General features: G+C 42.0%; 1 protein-coding gene across 1 annotated transcript in view; it reads left to right on the top strand.

Moving 5' to 3' along the window:
• The window catches only part of Map3k9 (mitogen-activated protein kinase kinase kinase 9), a 54,519-nt gene that overhangs the window by 4,892 nt on the left and 29,929 nt on the right, over positions 1-19,698 (top strand). Inside the window, exon 2 of the mRNA XM_048362365.1 lies at positions 4,168-4,581. Within this exon, the coding sequence (XP_048218322.1) occupies positions 4,168-4,581 (414 nt within the window). The remainder of the gene's footprint in view (positions 1-4,167; positions 4,582-19,698) is intronic.

The raw sequence follows: 19,698 nt of genomic DNA, 5'->3' as shown, positions 1-19,698 counted from the left end.
ATAGTGCAGTAATGAACATAATGTGCAAAAATCTTTATAGTATCCTGGCTTGTGATGTTCTGGGTAGATACCCATGAGTGGTTTGGCTGAGTGGTAAAGATCTATGTTTAGTTTTTGTTGTTGTTGTTGTTTTTTCAGTCTTGGGGCTTGAACTCAGGGCCTGGCTTCTTTTTTTGCTCAAGGCTAGCACTCTACCACTTGAGCCATAGCACCACTTCCGTTTTTTTCTGTATATGTGGTGCTGAGGAATCAAACCCAGGGCTTCATATATACGAGGCAAGCACTTTACCACTAGGCCATATTCCCAGCCCTTCTCTGTTTAGTTTTTTGAGGAACCTAGACTGATGTCCAGAGTGGTTGTATTAGTTTACATTCCCACCGAAAGTGCAAGAGGCTTCCTTTATCCCCTGCATTGGATTCTTGACTGCATTCTCCCCCTCTTCCCTTCATTTTTCCATTGCTTTCCCCTTGTCCCACACTACCCTATCAAGTACCTGCTTTTTGGTTTTTCACTTTGCTGAACTTTTGACTGAGGAATTATACTATTTGAGTTCTTCCTTGAATCTGTCATATTACTATGCTTAAGATTTGGTGTTTTTGTTGTTGTTGTTATTTTGTTTTTTGTGACAAGATCTTATGTGTACTCCAGGCTGGCCTTAATTTCATGATTTTCCTTTCTCTGCTTCTCCAGTGCTAGGAATATTGGCATGTAGCAGTATTTCCACAGATCCATCTTTGTAGGTAAGATTTTTTTTTTAATGAGTGGAGTGTATGCCATTCATATACTCCACGATGGAGTATATACCATCCATTTGTTCAAAATCCCAACAGTCTTCCTCTATATTCAGTTTCCAGCCATACACTTGAAAAGGAATAGCATCATCACTCTTAAAATTAAAAAAAAAGTTTTCTGATATTTCTAGGTATATCGTCCACAGAAGCTGAAAAATATGCTAACTGCAAATTGACCTCATTTTTCTTTCTTAAAACCAGGTCTTGACTAGAGTAATGAATGAATATATATGGAGAGCCCCATATATTCTGTGCTGAAACTGAAGTTCTAGTTTCCTGTCTCTTATCCAAAGGGACTTCTTAGCAGAGGAAGAAAAAGAAAGTCATCAAGGCTTTGTGTGTGTTAGAAAGCTGTATTCTATACTTTCCTTAAAGGCTGGTCACAAAAGTTCCTTAACTAAATAGGAGGAACCTGAGCTTTCATGTTCTTCCCAAAGAGAGGTCATTGTTTTCCTTTCTCCATGGAGTGGTTTTGTTTTGGATGACCTGCCCTAGAGGAGCTGTCCTTTCAGCACCCTCCTCCCAAGTTATATTGTGCCCACCCCCCTCAGGCATATAAATAAACATTCAACACCTACTGAGTGCTAAGAAAGTACAGTAGTAATTCCCTGGGGAAGAACTCAAAGACACTGTTGTGGAATTAGGATAATTAATACAAATTTGTTGAGAGGCAGGTAGCTTTTCATCATTGTAAATGGAAGAGATTTTTCTATCTTTCTTTAAGACAGATGTTTTTCTCATTCATAGAGACTGCATCAGACAACAGTCAGTGATCAGTGTTCAGTTTTAGGACTCAGAAACACACTATTTTAAGCAGGAAAGGGATCTAGCACAAGGAATTAGGTGCTCCCAGAGTTTGTTAGAAGGACTGAGAGAAGAGTCTCTCAGCTTAGTCTATGGGAAGAACTCTTAGGCGAGCTGCCACTTCTCTGCTTGGGCAGGTCTGATTCTGGAGTGGCCACTGAAAATGTTGGCTTCAGGAACACCCTTTTGCATCTGCAGCCTAGAGATGAAGCCACCACTTGGCAGTGAAGCAATCCTTCCTATATCTACAGAGCTCATAATTGGACACTTTCCTGTTGTTACAGATATGCCATGCTTGTCAGGAGAAGCATCAAAATGGTCTCTAGGTTGCTTCTGCATCTGGTTGGCAGAACGTATTCTGTAAGGAAACCTGGAAAATATAGTTCGTAGCTTTCTTGCCTTTAGTACTGAAAGGTAATGCCAGATTTGAATGGATGCTGACAGATAGTCTGCAGTATCATCCACATCATTTGTTTTGCAAGAAGATTTCCAGATGAAGCAATAACTTCTGTATTGTATGTGGTGTTGGCAATTGATCCAGGTCCTGGCAAATGCTAAGCACATACTCTGCCATCAGCTACACCCTCATCCCCAAGGCCATCACTTTTTTTTTTTCTTTGTGCCTGTTCTGATGCTTAAAATTAGGGCCTAGGTGCTGTCCCTGAGGTTTTTTGTTTTTTGTTTTTTTTTGTATGCTTGTTTGGTTTTGTTTTTCTTGCCAGTCCTAGGGCTTGAACTCAAGGCCTGAACACTGTCCCTGGCTTCTTTTTGCTCAAGGCTAGCACTCTGCCACTTGAGCTACAGTGTCACTTCTGGCCTTTTCTATATATGTGGTGCTGAGGAATCGAACCCAGGGCTTCATGTATACGAGATGAACACTTTACAACTAGGCCATATTCCCAGCCCTGTCCCTGAGCTCTTTTGCTCAAAGCTAGCACTCTGCCACTTGAGTTACACCTGCACTTGTGGGTTTTTGGTGGTTAATTGGATATAAGTATTCATAGACTCCCCTGGCTACTTTGCTTTGAATCTTGATCCTCAGATCTGAGCCTCCTCAGTGGCTAGAATTATAGGCATGAAACACTGGTGCCTGACTAAGGCCCTAACTTTTAAATTGGAACTTTTAAAATAAAAAAGCAGTCCATCTAACTTTCTCTAAGAATTTCCTTTTTGCAACCTGACAGTTACATTGCAAAATATAAGTGACTATCAGCCCCAGATAAAATAGAAGTACTATAATTATGCAAGGGCAGGTTTTGGGGTATCACCAGCATCTGAGTAAAGAGTGGGGGTGTGGCAGAGCTGGCCAAGTAAGGAAGAGAACAGCTAGCAGTGGGCAGTTCCTCTTTCGATCTTGCCAAAAGCCCAGAAATATCCTTGTTTTCTTAGCATTTTAGTAGTGTAATTGTTATCTCTGTTTGTTTCAGAAATCCCAAGTGGGTTTTTATTTTATAGACCTGAATTTGGTGTATTTCCTCCTGAGGTAGATTTGCTTGTTTGTTTTCATTTTGTCTTAGCAGACTATTGGTCATCTACTAACTTGTTGGCATGGTGAGTACAATGGTAAGAAGGCAAACAGAATCTCTATCCTGTGGATCTCAATGTCCAGCAGGGTGTCAGGCATTGAACAAACCATTAGGTTATTGTAATCTTGACAAGTTTTGCAGAATGGAAATTGCTACCAAAGTATTTGATGGGGCCTTGACTTTATTGGTCTCGGATTGCTGCCAAAGGTATTTGATGGGGCCTTGACTTTATGGGTCTTGGATTAGAAGTTCCTCTGAGATTTTTGAGTTGAGTCTAAATCAGCCAAGTAAAAACAAGAGATTGAGAGGACAGAGAACAGTTTCATAAGAGAACATAAAATAGCACTATGTTCATATAGCTCTTAACACCATATCTTCTGGCTCAAGATTTACAATCATTGGTAGCTGTTATTTTCTATCCTTGAAAGCCTTTTCTTTTCTTTTTTTTTTTTTGGCTTGGACTCAGGGCCTGAGCACTGTCCCTGGCTTCTTTTTGCTCAAGGCTAGCACTCTGCCACTTGAGCCACAGCGCCACTTCTGGCCGTTTTCTGTATATGTGGTGCTGGGGAATTGAACCCAGGGCCTCATGTATACGAGGCAAGCACTCTTGTCACTAGGCCATATCCCCAGCCCTTGAAAGCCTTTTCGAACAGAGCTGAAGGTATTATCAAGTTAATACCTTAGATTCAGATGCTGGATTTGGGAAGGAGAATGAGTGGTTTACCCATCAGATAAAATGATATTAAATGGTATTCTTAGGACTTTTTTTTTGCTGGTCTGGGGGCTTGAAGTCAGGGCCTGGGCACTGTCCCTGAGCCTCTTTGTGCTCAAGGCTAGTGCTCTGCCACTTGAGCCACAGAGATACTTCTGGCCTTTTCTGAGTAGTTTATTAGAGATAAGAATCTCACTGACTTTCCTGCCTGTGCTGGCTTCAAACCGCAATCTTCAGATCACAGCCTCTGGTGTAGCTAGGAAGATAGATGTGAGCCACTGGCTCCTGGCCCAGGATATTTTTTTACTTGCTTCTTTTTCTGTTCTTTTTCAGTGTTAGAGATTGATTTTGCAGAGCTAACGCTGGAAGAGATCATCGGCATTGGCGGCTTTGGGAAGGTCTATCGTGCTTTCTGGATAGGTGATGAGGTTGCTGTGAAAGCAGCTCGCCACGACCCTGACGAGGACATCAGCCAGACCATAGAGAATGTTCGCCAAGAGGCCAAGCTCTTTGCTATGCTAAAGCACCCCAACATCATTGCCCTTAGAGGGGTGTGCCTGAAGGAACCCAACTTCTGTTTGGTCATGGAGTTTGCTCGCGGAGGGCCTTTGAATAGAGTATTATCTGGGAAAAGGATTCCCCCAGACATTCTGGTGAACTGGGCTGTGCAGATCGCCCGAGGGATGAACTACCTTCATGATGAAGCAATTGTCCCCATCATCCACCGAGACCTTAAGTCCAGCAACAGTGAGTATAAAGAGCTGGGATGCCCACTTAGTCCTTAGCTTGAGTCGATTCCCAGTGGAACCTTGCCTAAAAATGTTCCATATTGGAGTGGAGATGTAGGGATGGAATGAATGCTAGGAAAAACAAGTTTAGAAAGACTGTACCTGAGGCATATGAGGGTAATTTTGAACTCTTCAGGCAAAGTTGACAGTGTATGATTCTGACATGCTGTGAAAAAAAAGTAAAAAATAAAAATGCAGGTTTATTGGAAATGTGTACATAGTCACACAAGGGGGTTTCCCCTTTGTGCAACAGCAGGTAAAGCAAAGCTTTAATAGATTTTTGAAGTGCTGCCTCAACATCTCAACTTGAGGTGCCTTCTGAAGCAGAGACGGTCAAACCCTGAGGCATATTCAGCCTAAACTGAGCCAGTCCAGGTGCTGGTGTCAATCTGGAGAGCGTGATGTAGTTGGTGGTGTTACAGACTTCTCTGTAGCCTAAGGCTGGTATTAATTAATTTCATAACTCTTAGAGTTTAATAGCAGGGAACAGAGAAGTAACTGTTTATTGAGCACCCAGTATCCATAAACTAGATTGTAAAGTAGGTGTGAGATATAATTAGGCAGTAAGTTGCTAGAGACATTAGTCTTTCACTTGTATGAGTGTGCTGGGAATATGCTTCATTTGGGGGTGACTTGCATTCTCTCTTGCCTAAACTGACTATAGAGACGATAGAATTGCTTAATGTGTTTTAAGATCACTTTGAACATCATGCCCTAGAGAGGACAGCATAAATATATGTATACATAAATATGAATGTACTCCCAATTTACTTTGGAACAGTTGTTACTACTTTTCTCTTTACTACAAGTACCCTCTGCTTGCTTAATAAAAGAAAACTTTGTCCTCAAAAGCGTAGGAATATGTGATCTGTTTTTTAGATAAAATTTGTTTTTTCTCCCTTGCTATTATTTAATCTCCTTATTTTGTAGTAATTCTCATCCCTCTTCTACAGCTCTGTTCTTTAAGGTATTAAACAATTCAGTCTTTTAGTGGCTTATCATCAGAGTACTTTCTACTCTGGATGATGGGATGAGAAGCAGCAGGTGTGTTGTTAAGAAATATGACATTGAAGGTGGATTTTCCTAATTTTTTTTCTTAAGTCCTTACCATGTCGAAAGAACTAGGCAAAGCTTTGTTATATAACCAAGCCCATTTAGAAAGCTAGGTTAGGATAATAAAATTGTAACTTCCTCAGTGAAGTTTTCCATTGGATTACAGTCTCAAGCTAGCCATACAAAATTTTGTCTTTCATAAGATTTCTCTTTTAGGTCTATGTTCTCCTGGATTAAAAAGCACCTTGCCCAAATTAGGGCATTGGCAGGAGAGGTCAGGGGAACTAAATATCACTCTGTAAGCCAGGTGACAATGCTCTGGTCCTTTCTGGGTCTTAGGGTGCTAGCAGGGAATCTCTTGGCGATATGTTGTTGCAAATAGGCAGTGTTTTAAAGGATTCGGACAAAACGTGGCTAGAAATGTTCATAATGCATTGGATGGCATGGTTGGTACTGATAACGATGCTAGCGGTAAATCTGACATGTGATTTGGGGTAAGGGCTCCCCCATACAGTAATAGTCTATGGGTGGGTGAGGATTATATGTACTACTATGCACCTACACACTGCCATTCTTAATCCATTGCATTGTGTGTAAGCATATTTGGGAATCTTTTTGGAAATGTGATGTCACTTCTTTGCTTATTGCTTTTAGTTTGGGAGTTGTAATGCCGTGTTTTTTGTTTTTTGTTTTCTTTTTTATCAGTTGTGGGTCTTGAACTCAGGGCCTGGGCACTGTCCCTGAGCTTTTTTGCCCAGGGCTAGCACTCTGCCTCTTTGAGCCATAGTGCCACTTCCATTTTTGTGGTGGTTAATTGGAGATAAGAATCTTACAGACTTTCTTGCCTGTGCTGGCTTTGAACTGTGACCCTCAGATCTCAGCCTTCTCAGTAGCTAGGATTATATGTGTGAGCCACTGGCGCCCGGCTAAGTTGTAACATCTTTATGTTTTGTAGCCTTGAGGGCTTTGTCTTCCCTATACTTTTATTAGAAGTTCCAGAGAGCTGGATTCTGATCACTATCATGTAAGGGCAGAATACTGGAAATCATAATCATGTTAGTTCGTTTTGGGCCAATAGAGTGATGGATACATAGGAGCAGCCTTTTTGTGGGGAAAGTAGTTGATGATAAACATTGATTCGTCATAAAGTCTTAGTGGTTTATTAAATTGTTTTGTTATCATGAGATTACTTAAAATAGTTATTTGCTGTTCACTGATAGTAAAGGATGTATGGCATGGACATTACAGTGCTCAGTGCTGGTGTATACTTGGCATTAAGTCTAGGTTTGATTGCATGTATAATAGGAAACAAATGAAAATGACAGTGACTAAAGTAAGGTCTAGATTTATTTTTCTTTGAAAGAAGTCTGGAGGATTTTAGAACAGGCTCCACAGCATCATCAGGCCCCAGGCTTCTCTTTCTTCCATCATCACAGCACATGGTTGCATCCTTACTGTCACTTTCCGGTTTTATTTTTTTTTTTTGGCCAGTCCTGGGCCTTGGACTCAGGGCCTGAGCACTGTCCCTGGCTTCTTCCCGCTCAAGGCTAGCACTCTGCCACTTGAGCCACAGCGCCGCTTCTGGCCGTTTTCTGTATATGTGGTGCTGGGGAATCGAACCTAGGGCCTCGTGTATCGGGCACTCTTGCCACTAGGCTATATCCCCAGCCCCACACTTTCTGGTTTTAGATAACTATGGTAAGTGCCAGTTATTTGATCCAAGGACAGGCTTAGAAAAGCAGACACACAGAAAATTTGCAGTAAGGCCAGAGGTCAGCCTGAAAATCCCATGGCCTCTCTCAGCTCTTTAACTGGCACAGAAGCCTTGATTTCCCTGTCCCTCAGGCCTTCCTGGCGTCTTCTGAGTGAAACAGCTTTCTTTCTTTGTTTCTTTTTCTTTTCTTTCAGTGCTAGGGATTGAACCCAGGCACTGGCTTACTTTGAGGTACACTCTCAGGCCTGATAGCTTTCTTTTATGGAAGCTGAGCACATGTTGTTTGGAATGTAACAGTATACAAAAACACACAAGCCTGACCCTGTGGAGTCAAGGAGAAGGACTTTTATCAAAGCAAACTGCACTAAGATGCAAATCCACGAGTGTGGTCAGTGAAGGGGAAATGGCGATGTAGGTGCCCTGAGAATGACTTGGTGAAGGTTCCTGCCTCCACAGGCGTGACTGCAGCACGCAGAAAGTGTCTCAGTGAGCTGAGGAGATTTGTGTTTCAGAATTTATAGGAAGAGAAGAATCTGCTTGCTTGCTTTTTCTCCCCATCTCTTGGGAGATTTTTTTTCATTCCGTAACCTGGTGCTATTCACCTCATTCCCGTGAGATAGCTGAGGGCTTCTTATTGTGCAGACACAAAGTTGTGATTTCAGTGGTCTGCTGGAGTCAACAGAACAATCTTAACTTCTTCCCCATGCCCAAGGATATAGTCCTTCACGTGGAGTCTTCAGTATTCCAGCCTCTTGTAGAACCATAGTTCATTCCTCTTTTTTTCTTTGTTTTAATTCAAATTTTGGAGTCTTTATTGGGACGCTCGCAGTCTGCAGGCAGACCAACTACAAAAACCTGCAGCTACTTCATTCCTCTTAAAAAGCAAAGATTGTTAACACTGACACTTTACCAGCTGGATGGCCTTGAGCTCATCCTCATCTGTAAGGATTCTTCTGTTGAGATGTTGGGGTTAGAGATGTGGCTCAGCAAAAGCATCAGGTGCCAAGTTTGAATCCCCATCACAGATGAAAAAAAAAAGAAATCCTCTGTTGAGAAATTGGGATGCAATGCTGTCTGAGCTCTCGCCATAGATTTAATGTGAATGTTTGGAACAGGTAATGACAAGGTAGTTTGTATCTGAATTTGCATGGAAGGCTGCAGTGTGTCCAGGTTCCCCACTTGTGGGCTTCTTACAGTGGCTCAATTTCCTGGAGAGACTCTTTGCAAAGAAGTGTAGCAGAGAAACTGTGGACAGGAGCCTGCAAGCACTTCCCTTCCCCGTTGTTGTCCAGGCTGTGACAGATGATGGCTTTGCCAAGAGAAGATGCTCTGATCACATGAACCATGAAAGGGATTCACAACAAAACAAGAACAACCACCTTCTTCCTGGAAGCAGGACACACTAGATCTGCCCTTGGAGCTGGTCGTATGGGTGTCTTAGACATTTGCTGCTGAGTACAGCAAACAAGGTGCTGACTTGTACTTTTTTCTTGCACACTTTTCTTAGGATCAAGGTCCAGGCAAGAAAGTTCATGAGTCTTTTTTTTTTTTTTTGCCAGTCCTGGGGCTTGAACTTAGGGCCTGAGCACTGGCTTCCTTTTGCTCAAAGCTAGCACTCTACCACTTGTGCCACAACGCCACTTCCGTCTTGCACACTTTTCTGAGTCAACCTGGGGTCTTTTCAGAGTGGGCCTAGAGAAGTGGCAATGATCAAAAAAGCCAAGTGAAGTCCAGTGCTGGTGGCTCATGCCCTGTAATCCTAGCTACTCAGGAGGATGAAATCTAAATATCATGATTTAAAACCAGCCCAGGCAGGAAAGTCCATGAGACTTTTTTTTTCTCCAATTAATCACCAAAACAAAACACAGAGTGGAGCTGTGGTTCAAATAGTAGAGTGCTAAGGAAGAGCACTTTTTTAGGCTTGAGCAAAAAAGCTCAGGGACAGCACCCAAGCCCTTAGTTCAAGCCCTAGGACTGGCACCAAAGAAACAAAAAGGCCAGGTGAGAGTGTGAAACACTAAGTTCAATCACCAATACGGCATAGAGTGGGTCTGAGACTAATTATGTGCTTTTAATTATCTTCCTATATATTGTCATTCATCAAGAGAGTCATGCAAAGAACTGTCTGGTGTCCTATGCAGTACACTGTAATAATGAAGTGTGACATGGAAGTTAGACATTAAGATTTTCATACTACACGTTTCTTTCCCTCCTAACTTCCTGGGGCTTGTGCTTTCTGCAGGAAACTTGATGTTTTGTTCTGAGAAGAAACCATTTTCCTCTCAGGCTTCATTTCCGGAACCACTGTGAATGGCAGAAGCTACTTGCTTCTTGAGCACCTGTTGCTGGTCATGTAGAGTTATCCTTTTGGAGTTTCAAGAACCCTATTAGTAAAATGTGGACAGTATAGAAAACAGCTGTACTGCATAGGATGGTATGAGATAATATGGGCTAAGCATTGCTCAGATATCACACCCAGTAAATGATACTCTGCTTTTTTGCTCTCTCAAGGAATAGGGAAAACAAACCTCTTTCCATTCCTTGTTATTTTACAGAGACAAGATAGTACTAGATTTCTCTTAGGGAACCTTCTCCCTCTTAAGCTACTCAGACTTACCTCTGCTGGAGAAAAAGCAGATTTGTTTACACTAACACCTCTGAAAAATTGATCCTCACTAACTTCCTTCTTTCTTTCTTTCTTTCTTTCTTTCTTTCTTTCTTTCTTTCTTTCTTTCTTTCTTTCTTTCTTTCTTTCTTTTTCTTTCTTTCTCCAGTCCTGGGCCATGGACCCAGGGCCTGAGCACTGTCCCTGGCTTCTTTTTGCTCAAGGCTAGCACTCTGCCACTTGAGCCACAGCGCCCACTTCTGGCCATTTTCTGTATATGTGGTGCTGGGGAATTGAACCCAGGGCCTCATGTATACGAGGCAAGCTCTCTTGCCACTAGGCCATATCCCCAGCCCAACTTCTCTTTTTTAAAAATTATTTTTTAGGGGCTGGGGATATGGCCTAGTGGCAAGAGAGCTTGCCTCCCATACATAAAGCCCTGGGTTCGATTCCCCATCACCACGTACACAGAAAACGGACAGAAGGGGCGCTGTGGCTCAAGTGGCAGAGTGCTAGCCTTGAGCAAAAGAAGCCAGGGACAGTGCTCAGGCCCTGAGTCCAAGGCCCAGGCCTGGCAAAAAAAAAATATATATATATATATATTTTAATTTTTTGGCTTGCTGAGAATTGAACTCAGGGCCTTGTGCTTGCTAGACAAGTGCTCTACCACTTGAGCCATGCATCCAAGTCTCTTTGCTGTAATTGTTTTTTCTTTTCTTAAAAAAATCTTTAAATAGGTACAGAGGAGTTTCAATTCAGCATTTCAGTTCATGAGTTCAATGCATCTTGATCAGTGTCACCCCTTAAGGACTTTTGCCTGGTGTCAGCCTCACAATAATCCTCTCAGGTAGTTGAGATTACAGGTATGTATCACTAGCCTGACTTGTTTGTTCAGATAGTTTCCATAACTTTTTGCCTGGGCTGGCCTTAATCTGTGATCCTCTTGTGTCTGCTTCTCAGGCAACTGAGATTACAGGTGTGAGCCACCATGTCTCACCCAACCAGCTCTTCTAACGGTAGAAAAGCCTTTTGTGGATGCAAATTTAACTTGAAGTACTAGGTTTCCTGGAAAATGCTACCTTGTCGACAACTGTCTGTTAGTGCATTTGGCATGATTAAATGGGACATCTGGCCATTTTATGGCTCTGCTGGATTCTCAGTGGATAATTAAAAATACTTTTGCCCCAGGAGGAAGGCAGAGTATTTCTTTCCCTCCCTTCTCTGTTGTTGAGGTCAACAGGAATATCTATTTTCACATCCCCTTCTGGCTTCCCATTTAGTATTCTTGTGGCACAGTCTCTTTAAAGACTAAATATTGTTTTGAAGATGTGCTGTAGCATTTTTATTTGAGAAGAGAGTAAAGTGTTTGCCATGTTTCCATTTTTATGGGAAAACTGTATTTCATACAGCTACTTCCCAAATTTGTGCCAGCGTTAACTAGGTCCTTCAGGAGTGATTGTGATTTTGATCACTGCAAATTCCAGCACTGTGTCTTTTTGCATGCGTACTTCCTCCTCGATAAACATTTCCTAGACATTGTCAACCCTTTTCTCAGATCCTACATGTAAGATGAGAGTCCCACTTTCCATTGGCGATCACCCCATGAGCTGAGTTTGTGTCCTGCCTGGTTTAACTTACTAGTGAGGATCTTGAGCAAATGACTCACTGCATAAATGTGAAATAGGAATAATTATGACAGTATTTATGTCATCTTACAGGATAGACTCAAGGATTAAATAAAATAATATATGCAAAGGTCTTAGTCGTGCCTGACACTTTGTAAGTGCTGATGTTCAAAGGGTTGTGATTCTGGCTGCCACACTTGTACCCTCAGTATTTAAACCACAATTTGCGCTGTACTTTTGGTTTACTTTGTTCTGTACGTGCCCATTTTGTGTTTTCGTATTCTCCTCAGTTTCCTGATAGACTTAAAATGTTTTAAATGCAGTGTGTACACATGAGTATGAATAGCACAAAAAGTGAAACACAAAGGGAAGTCAGTGTCCTTCCTTTTCTCAACCCCAAGCTTACTTCTTAGAAGTAAATGCAGTTACATAAAAAAATCACTTTGAGGGGCTGGGAATGTGGCTTAGTGGTAGAGTGCTCACCTAGCATGCATGAAGCCCTGGGTTGGATTCCTCAGCACCACATTAACATTAAACAAACAAACAAACAAAAAAGCTGGAAATGGCTCTGTGTGGCTCATGTGGCAAAGTGCTAGCCTTGAGCAAAAGGAAGCCAGAGGCAGTGCTCAGGCCCTCCTGAGCTCAAGCCCCAGGACTAGAAAAAAAAAATCACTTTGATAATGTAAGAGCCTCAGTAGGATTCTCTTTTCTTGTTATTTTCTTTTTTGCTTTTAAAATGTTTTAGTCTGTAGTATTCTTGGTATCAAAGGTGTTAAAGTTTTTTTGTCTTCCTCCCCCCCCCCCCCCCAGGAGGATAAGAATCAGAGAATCACGGTTTCAAACCAAACTAGGCAGAAAAGTCCATTAGATTCCATCTTCCAAAATAACCAGCAAACCCCAGGCTGGGAGCAGGGCTCAAGTGCTAGAGCACCAGCCCAGGGAGCACAAGGCCCTGTACAAACCTCCAGTGCCACAAAAAAAAAAAAAAGTGTTCTCGTTGAGCCCTTGTTTTTGTATGTTCATTTCTTAAACTTTCCAGAATCCTGGGACCCTAAAAAAAAGTGTTCCTTGGAGTAGCTAATAAAGTTGGAAGCTCAGTGTTTGCTTCTAGAACTGTTCAACCCTAACTTTTAAATCATTTCTAAGAGCTATAGGAGCAGCAGGTCCTTGGCAGCAACTAGCCTTGTGACCATGACCTATTTCTGCAGTCCCTTGTGACGGCAAGTGGTGGCAAGGCCACAGAAAAGAAAAAAAATAAGTTTTCCTAGATTCTAGTGTGCAAACACAACTGTTTCCGTCTTGTTAATTTGGTTCTCCCACGTGCCTTATCTCTATATACCTTATCTCCTCTACTATTTGAGTCTTGATATATGTGTTGTTTGGACAATTAGGGTTTTTTTGGTGGGGTGGGGAGAATTGCATCCTGTTAACCTTCATGAGTCTTAAAAGGAAGGAGAAAAGGACAATGAATGGTTAAGGAAAATAGTTGTAGTTTTAACTTTCTTTTGTGCCTGTTGATACAATGAGAGCTTACAGAACCGTGAAGTTGTGACCAGGAAGAGTTTGATGGGGGCTTGCCTATGTTCACACATTTTGAACTTGGTTTCTTATTAGTGTTTGTCTCAAACCAAAGTTCAGTTTATATATACAACTGTCCAAAAGTTTGTTATAGAAACTAAGATAGAAGTTTCTACTGAAATAGGCTCTTGTTTTATGTTATGGTTTTGTTTAAAGAAAAGTATAGATAATTTCAGTTAAATTCACAAGTAATTGTTTGCCAAAACAAAATCCAATTTAACCAGAAAAATAATGTAAACACTGAAAAAGAGACCCATCAGGTCCTGTTGAGAATCGTGTGATTTGGTTTTGCTAATAGCAGAGCCCTGTGTGATTATTCAGATGCCACAAGTGTCATCTTCCTATCCCACATCTCCTGGGACAGTGCCTCTGCAGATGGCTCTATTGCCAGATGGACCATATGAGACTAACATGACAGTTCCGTTCCAGTGGAGGAGAGCTGAGCATTCTCTGTATTGCCCACTTACAGTTTGGACTAATACCATGGAAGAAATATAGAAGACAAGTTTGACTTTGCCATTCATTCCTTAAAGCTTCAGTTTGTTTAACTGCTGCTAGACTGGTATAGAATCCCAGTTTATCAAAAACTTTTATCAAAAATTCTGTTTCCAGGCTGGGAGTGTGGCTTAGTGGTAGAATGCTTACCTAGCATGCATGATGCCCGAGGTTTCATTCCTCAGTACCAAATAAGCAGAAAAAAACTGAAAGTGGTGATGTGGCTCAAGTGCTAGAGCGCTAGCCTTGAGCAAAAGAAGCTCAGGGACAGTGCCCAGTCCCTGAGTTCAAGCCCCAAGACTAGGCAAAAAAAAAAAAAAAATCTGCTTCCAAGAATATGGACTTCTTTGCTAGTAACAGATATGAATAGACTTACAAATTCATCACTTACTATTTGTATTACTACTTCCTTGGAATAAACCACCTTAAACAAGAACCTTTTTATTATTTTATAGAGACAGTATGTCAGGCTTTGAGAAGGGGCTGGTAGGGGTGGTTCTCAATGTTAGGGACTTCAGCTGGGAAAATGTGCAGGCTCAGGGTGAGGCCACAGATGGAAATGGGAATCATCTGAAGATTGTTTACATATCTAGTGCCTAGGTTGAAAGGCCTTGAAGGCTGGGACAGTGGGGGTGCCCACTTGTAACTCTTCCATAGGTATGGCTATCTCAGGACTCTTGGCCTTATGTGGTATCTTAGTGCTTCAGGCACAAATGTTCCAGTGAGTAAAGTTAGAAGCTGTAGTAACTTTTCTGATATAGCTTAGAAGTCATGAAGTGTCACTTCCACTACATTCTGTTAGTTATAGGAGGTCTCAAACCCAACCAAACTCAAGTGGAGGGGACAGAGACCCACCTCTCAGGATAAGGGCCAAGGTCACATTGAAAAAAGCATGTAAAACAAGCAATATTCCATGTGAATTTGGAAATACATTCTTTCATACCACCTGTCAAGGGAACTATGGGGCAGAGATTAGGGATATGCTAGATCCTGGGAGTCTGTGCAGCAGTTGTACTCCATGTCTACATGTGGAGAAAGAATGGTTTCCTGTTGGCAAAATCATCCAGGGTCTGATATACTTTTACTTCCTCTTCCTTGATTATTTTTAACTGGCAGGTAGCTGGGTGTCTTTAAGGCCTGATGGAGATCTGGTAGCACTTCCCAGTTGATTTGAGTTGGTAAGGTAGGAGAACACAGGGCAGGTAAGTATTTGAGAAGATGGTCACACCAAAGCCTCACTCTGGCTTTCTGTTGATTGCTTTCTGCAATGTCTGTATCTGGGCAGGCCTCAAGGTTTTACTTCCAGCTGTGCTATTTGGGCTCAATTTGCACAAGGTAGATGCTACATCATACTCTTTGATATAACTTCTGTTTTTCTGAGTTGATGTTTTTTGAAGCAGTTGTATTTTAGGATGTTAGAATCAGGTGTCTTACAAACACATGTTGGGAATTTTAGTCAGGGAAATGGCACCTACTTCTCTATTGTAATCACAAAAAGCTCTACCCAGCAGTATGGGAGATATGGGAAGGAGTCCAACCTTGAAGGAAGAGATGAAAGTGAAATTTCCATGGGAAGTGGCAGCTGGCTAAAGGACTTATTTTTTCAAGGATGATGAATTAAGGCCTATAAATACGTTGGTTTCCTAGCATGTCCTTCAGCCCAGTATGAATGGGGATAGAGATGTGAGAATAAGGGGAGTTCCATCCTGTTTTCCTTTATGGGATCATCTGTAAGTCCCTCTCCCTTTTATCTATGTAGACGACTGCTGGTCTGTTTCAGTAGCCAAAACAGTTAGTATCCTTTATTTTTTGAAATCAGTGAATTGTTAGTCATGAATTTGGGGGTTTTAATTTCATGGGGTAACTGCCTGGATTCTCTCTTGGTTTTAGTTCTGATCTTGGATATAGATGTTATTTTAGAGGTTTTAGCTAACCCCAGCTCCCTTTACCCATGGTGGTGGCACATTCTTCCCAGAGAATTGGGTGGGCACTATAGTTAATGAAGTGGGGCCTCTCTGAGGGAAAAGAACAATGTTTCAACATTGACTTGCAGGGCATGTGACTCCATGGTCAGAGTCCTGGGCCTTGTGCTCAGGCCTCTATCCAGTAATACCCTTGACCATTAGCATCTGTTAACATCAGTCTGGTTGAATAGGGGAACCCTGAGCCATGAAGGAGCAAGGTAGAATCTGCTTTAGTAAAAGAACCTTTCCGGGGCTGGGAGTATGGCCTAGTGGCAAGAGCGCTTGCCTTATATACATGAAGTCCTGGGTTCGATTCCCCAGCACCACATATACAGAAACGGCCAGAAGTGGCGCTGTGGCTCAGGTGGCAGAGTGCTAGCCTTGAGCGGGAAGAAGCCAGGGATGGTGCTCAGGCCCTGAGTCCAAGGCCCAGGACTGGCAAAAAAAAAAAAAAAAGAACCTTTCCCCCATTGACAGTATAAAGAAAAATCATTACAGTGTGGATGAGAACTGAGAACTGTTTTTCCCAGAGTGGCTGATACACAGCAAAGTTGGGATTTAGAAGTTTGGAAGTTGATACTTACTCGTTTACTGTTGTATGAGTCTCAACTCCAATATATCACAGTTCTTACAATGTGGTGTCTGAAGGGGTAGGGTAATGGAGAAGATTCTGAAAGTGAATATGGTAGTCCTGGATTGAGAACATTCTACACCTTTGCCCTCTTCCCAATCAGCTGTTTAGTCCTACCTGTGTCCACTAGCTCCAAATATTGCACCTCCCTGTTTTGAGGAAAGTTCCTCTGATGTGTTTTTATTTACATACTTTAGAACATTGACATTTTGGACATCTAGCCCTCCCGCTTACTTGACTTAGAGTTTGCCTGGATGTACTGGATAGTGTGTGTCAGTTAAGGTGGTAACAGAATTTGTAGGGTCCAGCCTAAAGCAAGACTCGAAACTTCTTCAGTGGTTTCAGATCTAGAGTAGGAGTGCTATTTGTCCTGCCCATCAGCACCAGCACTGCAGCCCTCAAGCTATTGTAATGTCCCAGCCACAGTGCTTTGAGCACACATTGGTCCTAAATAATGCCTGTGCAAACCTTACCTTCCACCAGCCTCACCAGAGCTGTCCTTGTTTCATCCTGAGTGTGTGTGAGCTCCCCAAATGTCTTAAGCACTTATTTATATATAAAAGACTGGTTCTCTTCCCTGGGGCTTAGAATACTCTTAGTAGTTTGGCTTTAGCCTAAGACTTTCCAGGTTCCAGTGAATGGGTTGTGCACTTAGAGGTAGAATTAGGTTTCACAACCAGTTTTGGTGCCCTCTCCTTCCATTCTTTGTTTAGAATGGCTTTCCTTCCTTGGTTCTGGCTGTGAGAAGTACCTCATCTACTGGGTAGTTTTGTCGACGTGACTCGAAGTGCTTGCTTCGAATTAAGTCAGTGTATAGGACTATGACAGATTTCCACCCAGTCAGTTTATAATCTGAGGCTATCCAAAGACAAATAAAAGGAAGATTAGTTCCTAAACAGTGGCATGTGAGAGATCAGAATTGGGGAGCAGAGAATGTGATAGGTCTGGTCTCTCTGTGCAGGGACAGTGGTGGATAGTGAAGAAGTATGGGTTATAAGCCAGAGCAGGATGCCGGCTTTTTCATCTGTACAATGGGCCTGCTTCCCAGCTTGCGGGACTGTGTGAGGACTGGATGAGGTAGCACTTGTGAAGCACCTGTGATGCACAAAATAGCAGCAGTTGTTACTATGTTAAGTGACTTCATTTTTTATAATAAGACATATGTTTGCTAGGTGCCAGAGACTCACACCTATAATCCTAGCTACTCAGGAGGCTGAGATCTGATAATTGAGGTTCACTGCCAGCCTAGGCAGGAAAGTCCGTGAGACTCTTATCTTCAATTAACTACCAAAAAAGCCAGAAGTGGAGTTGTGGCTCAAGTGATAGAGTGCTAGCCTTGAGCAAAAAAGCTCAGGGACAGTGCCCAGGCCCCTGAGTTCAAGCCCCAGTAGTTCTGGCACATACAAAATTATATATACATATGTATGTATGTATAGATATGACAATATGGATAGATTTAGAGGAAGGCTTGTTACCTATGTCCCGTGACCTATATATCACCAGTATTAGCATTTTTGTGTGGGTCCTTCAAGGCATTTTTCCATCTTATAGACAGAGTTAGATACAATATCCTTTTAAAATGTGGTTCAACTGTGTTGTGCATTTTGTGTATTATTGTTTTAGTATGGTGCGGTCAAATATATTATCAAGCCTGCCTATTGTATCTTTTTTTTTCTTCATGTTGTTATTGGGGCTTAAACTCAGGGCCTGGGCACTGTCCCTTAGCATTTTCACTTAAGGCCAGTGCTCTGCCACTTGAGCTACAGGTCTACTTCTGGCGTTTCGGTGGCTAATTGGAGATAAGAGTGTCCCAGCTGTCCCAGCCTTGAACACAGTACTCAGATCTCAGCCTCCCAAATAGCTGGATTACAGGCTTGAGCCATTGCCACCACGTTACATCTTTTTGTTAAACTTTATTTTTTGTGATGTTGGGGTTGAACCCAGGGCCTTGGGCATGCAGGCAAGCACTTTACGGCTAAGCTACACTCACAGCCTTACAATGATTTTTTTTTAAAAAGTAATACGGACATGATTTAATTTAAAGAAACAGAACAAGCCATTACTTTGTCAATTAGATTTGCTAACCTATCCAATTAGTGCAAACTTCAATTTCAACATGACAAAAACTCTTTAATGCAAAACAGAAATACAGCTGGGCTTTGTGGTATGCACCTGCAGTCCCAGCTTCATGAGGGGCTGAGGCAGGAAGATCACTTGAGTCTAGGAGTTCAAGGCCAGTCTGAGCAGCATAATGAGACTTCCTCATCACAAGGAATTAATGAAAAGAAGAAAAAGCTAACATATATTACAAGTTTCATAATAAATAGCAAAGGTCCCCTGCTCTCCCATTTCTCATTCTCTTGAATTCTGGCTGGTTAGTTATCTTCTGAGGAAACACTGGTTTGATGGCTATTTGAACACCTGGTGCACAAGGCATTATACATATGGGCCTTCCCTATACTTGAGCTTGTGTGTGTGTGTGTGTGTGTGTGTGTGTGTGTGTGTGTATGTGTGTGTGTTGGGGCTTGAACCCAGGGCCTGAACACTGTCCCAGAGCTTTTTAGCTCAAGGTGGGTGTTCTACCACTTAAGCCATAGATCCACTTACAGTTTTTTGGTGGTTAATTGGAAATATGAGTCTCAACAGACTTTCCTACCCAGGATGGATTTGAACCATGATCCTCAGACCTCAGCTTACTGAGTAGGTAGAATTACAAGCATGAGGCACTCGCACCCCACATATGAACCTTTTAAAAAATAGATTTAAGTCAAAACTTACTATAGAATGAGGCACAGTACTTTAAAAATGTTCAGCTGAAACATGTCTCAGGTTAGTTCATTTTATAGACATGCAGAGAGGCCAAATTTTTAGCTGTGCACATTTGTTTCTGGGTTTTTTGTTTTGTTTTGTTTTACTTTGTGAGGTTTTTTTTGTTTTGTTTTAGCCAGGGTTTCTGTATGTAACTCAAGCTGGCCTCAAGCTCTCAGTTCTCCTATCAGCCTCCTGATGGCTCCTGAGATTATAGGCATGTACCATCATAAATTATATTTCTGTTTTGCCTTAAAGAGATTTTCGTCATTGTACTTTGTATTAATTAGATCAGGTCAGCTATGAGAAACAGATACTTAAAGTAATAGTGACTAAAAGAAGTAAGAAGAGGCCGCTCACATCTGTAATCCTAGCTACTGAGGAGGCTGAGATCTGAGGATGGAGGTTCAAAGCCATGCTGGTCAAAGACTGTGAGAGACTCTGACCTCCAATAAACCTTTCAAAAACCAGAAGTAGTGCTGTGACTCTAGTGGTAGAGCGCTAGCCTTGAGCTACAGAGCTCAGCAGCAGTGCCCAGGTCCAGAGTTCAAGGCTCATTACTGACCAAAAAAAGGAAGCCTGTTCTTCTTATATGTGACCATC

This window comes from Perognathus longimembris, chromosome 14 (assembly GCF_023159225.1).
Source record: "Perognathus longimembris pacificus isolate PPM17 chromosome 14, ASM2315922v1, whole genome shotgun sequence".
Lineage (NCBI taxonomy): Eukaryota > Metazoa > Chordata > Mammalia > Rodentia > Heteromyidae > Perognathus > Perognathus longimembris.
This window is presented reverse-complemented; position numbering and strand designations above follow the sequence as displayed.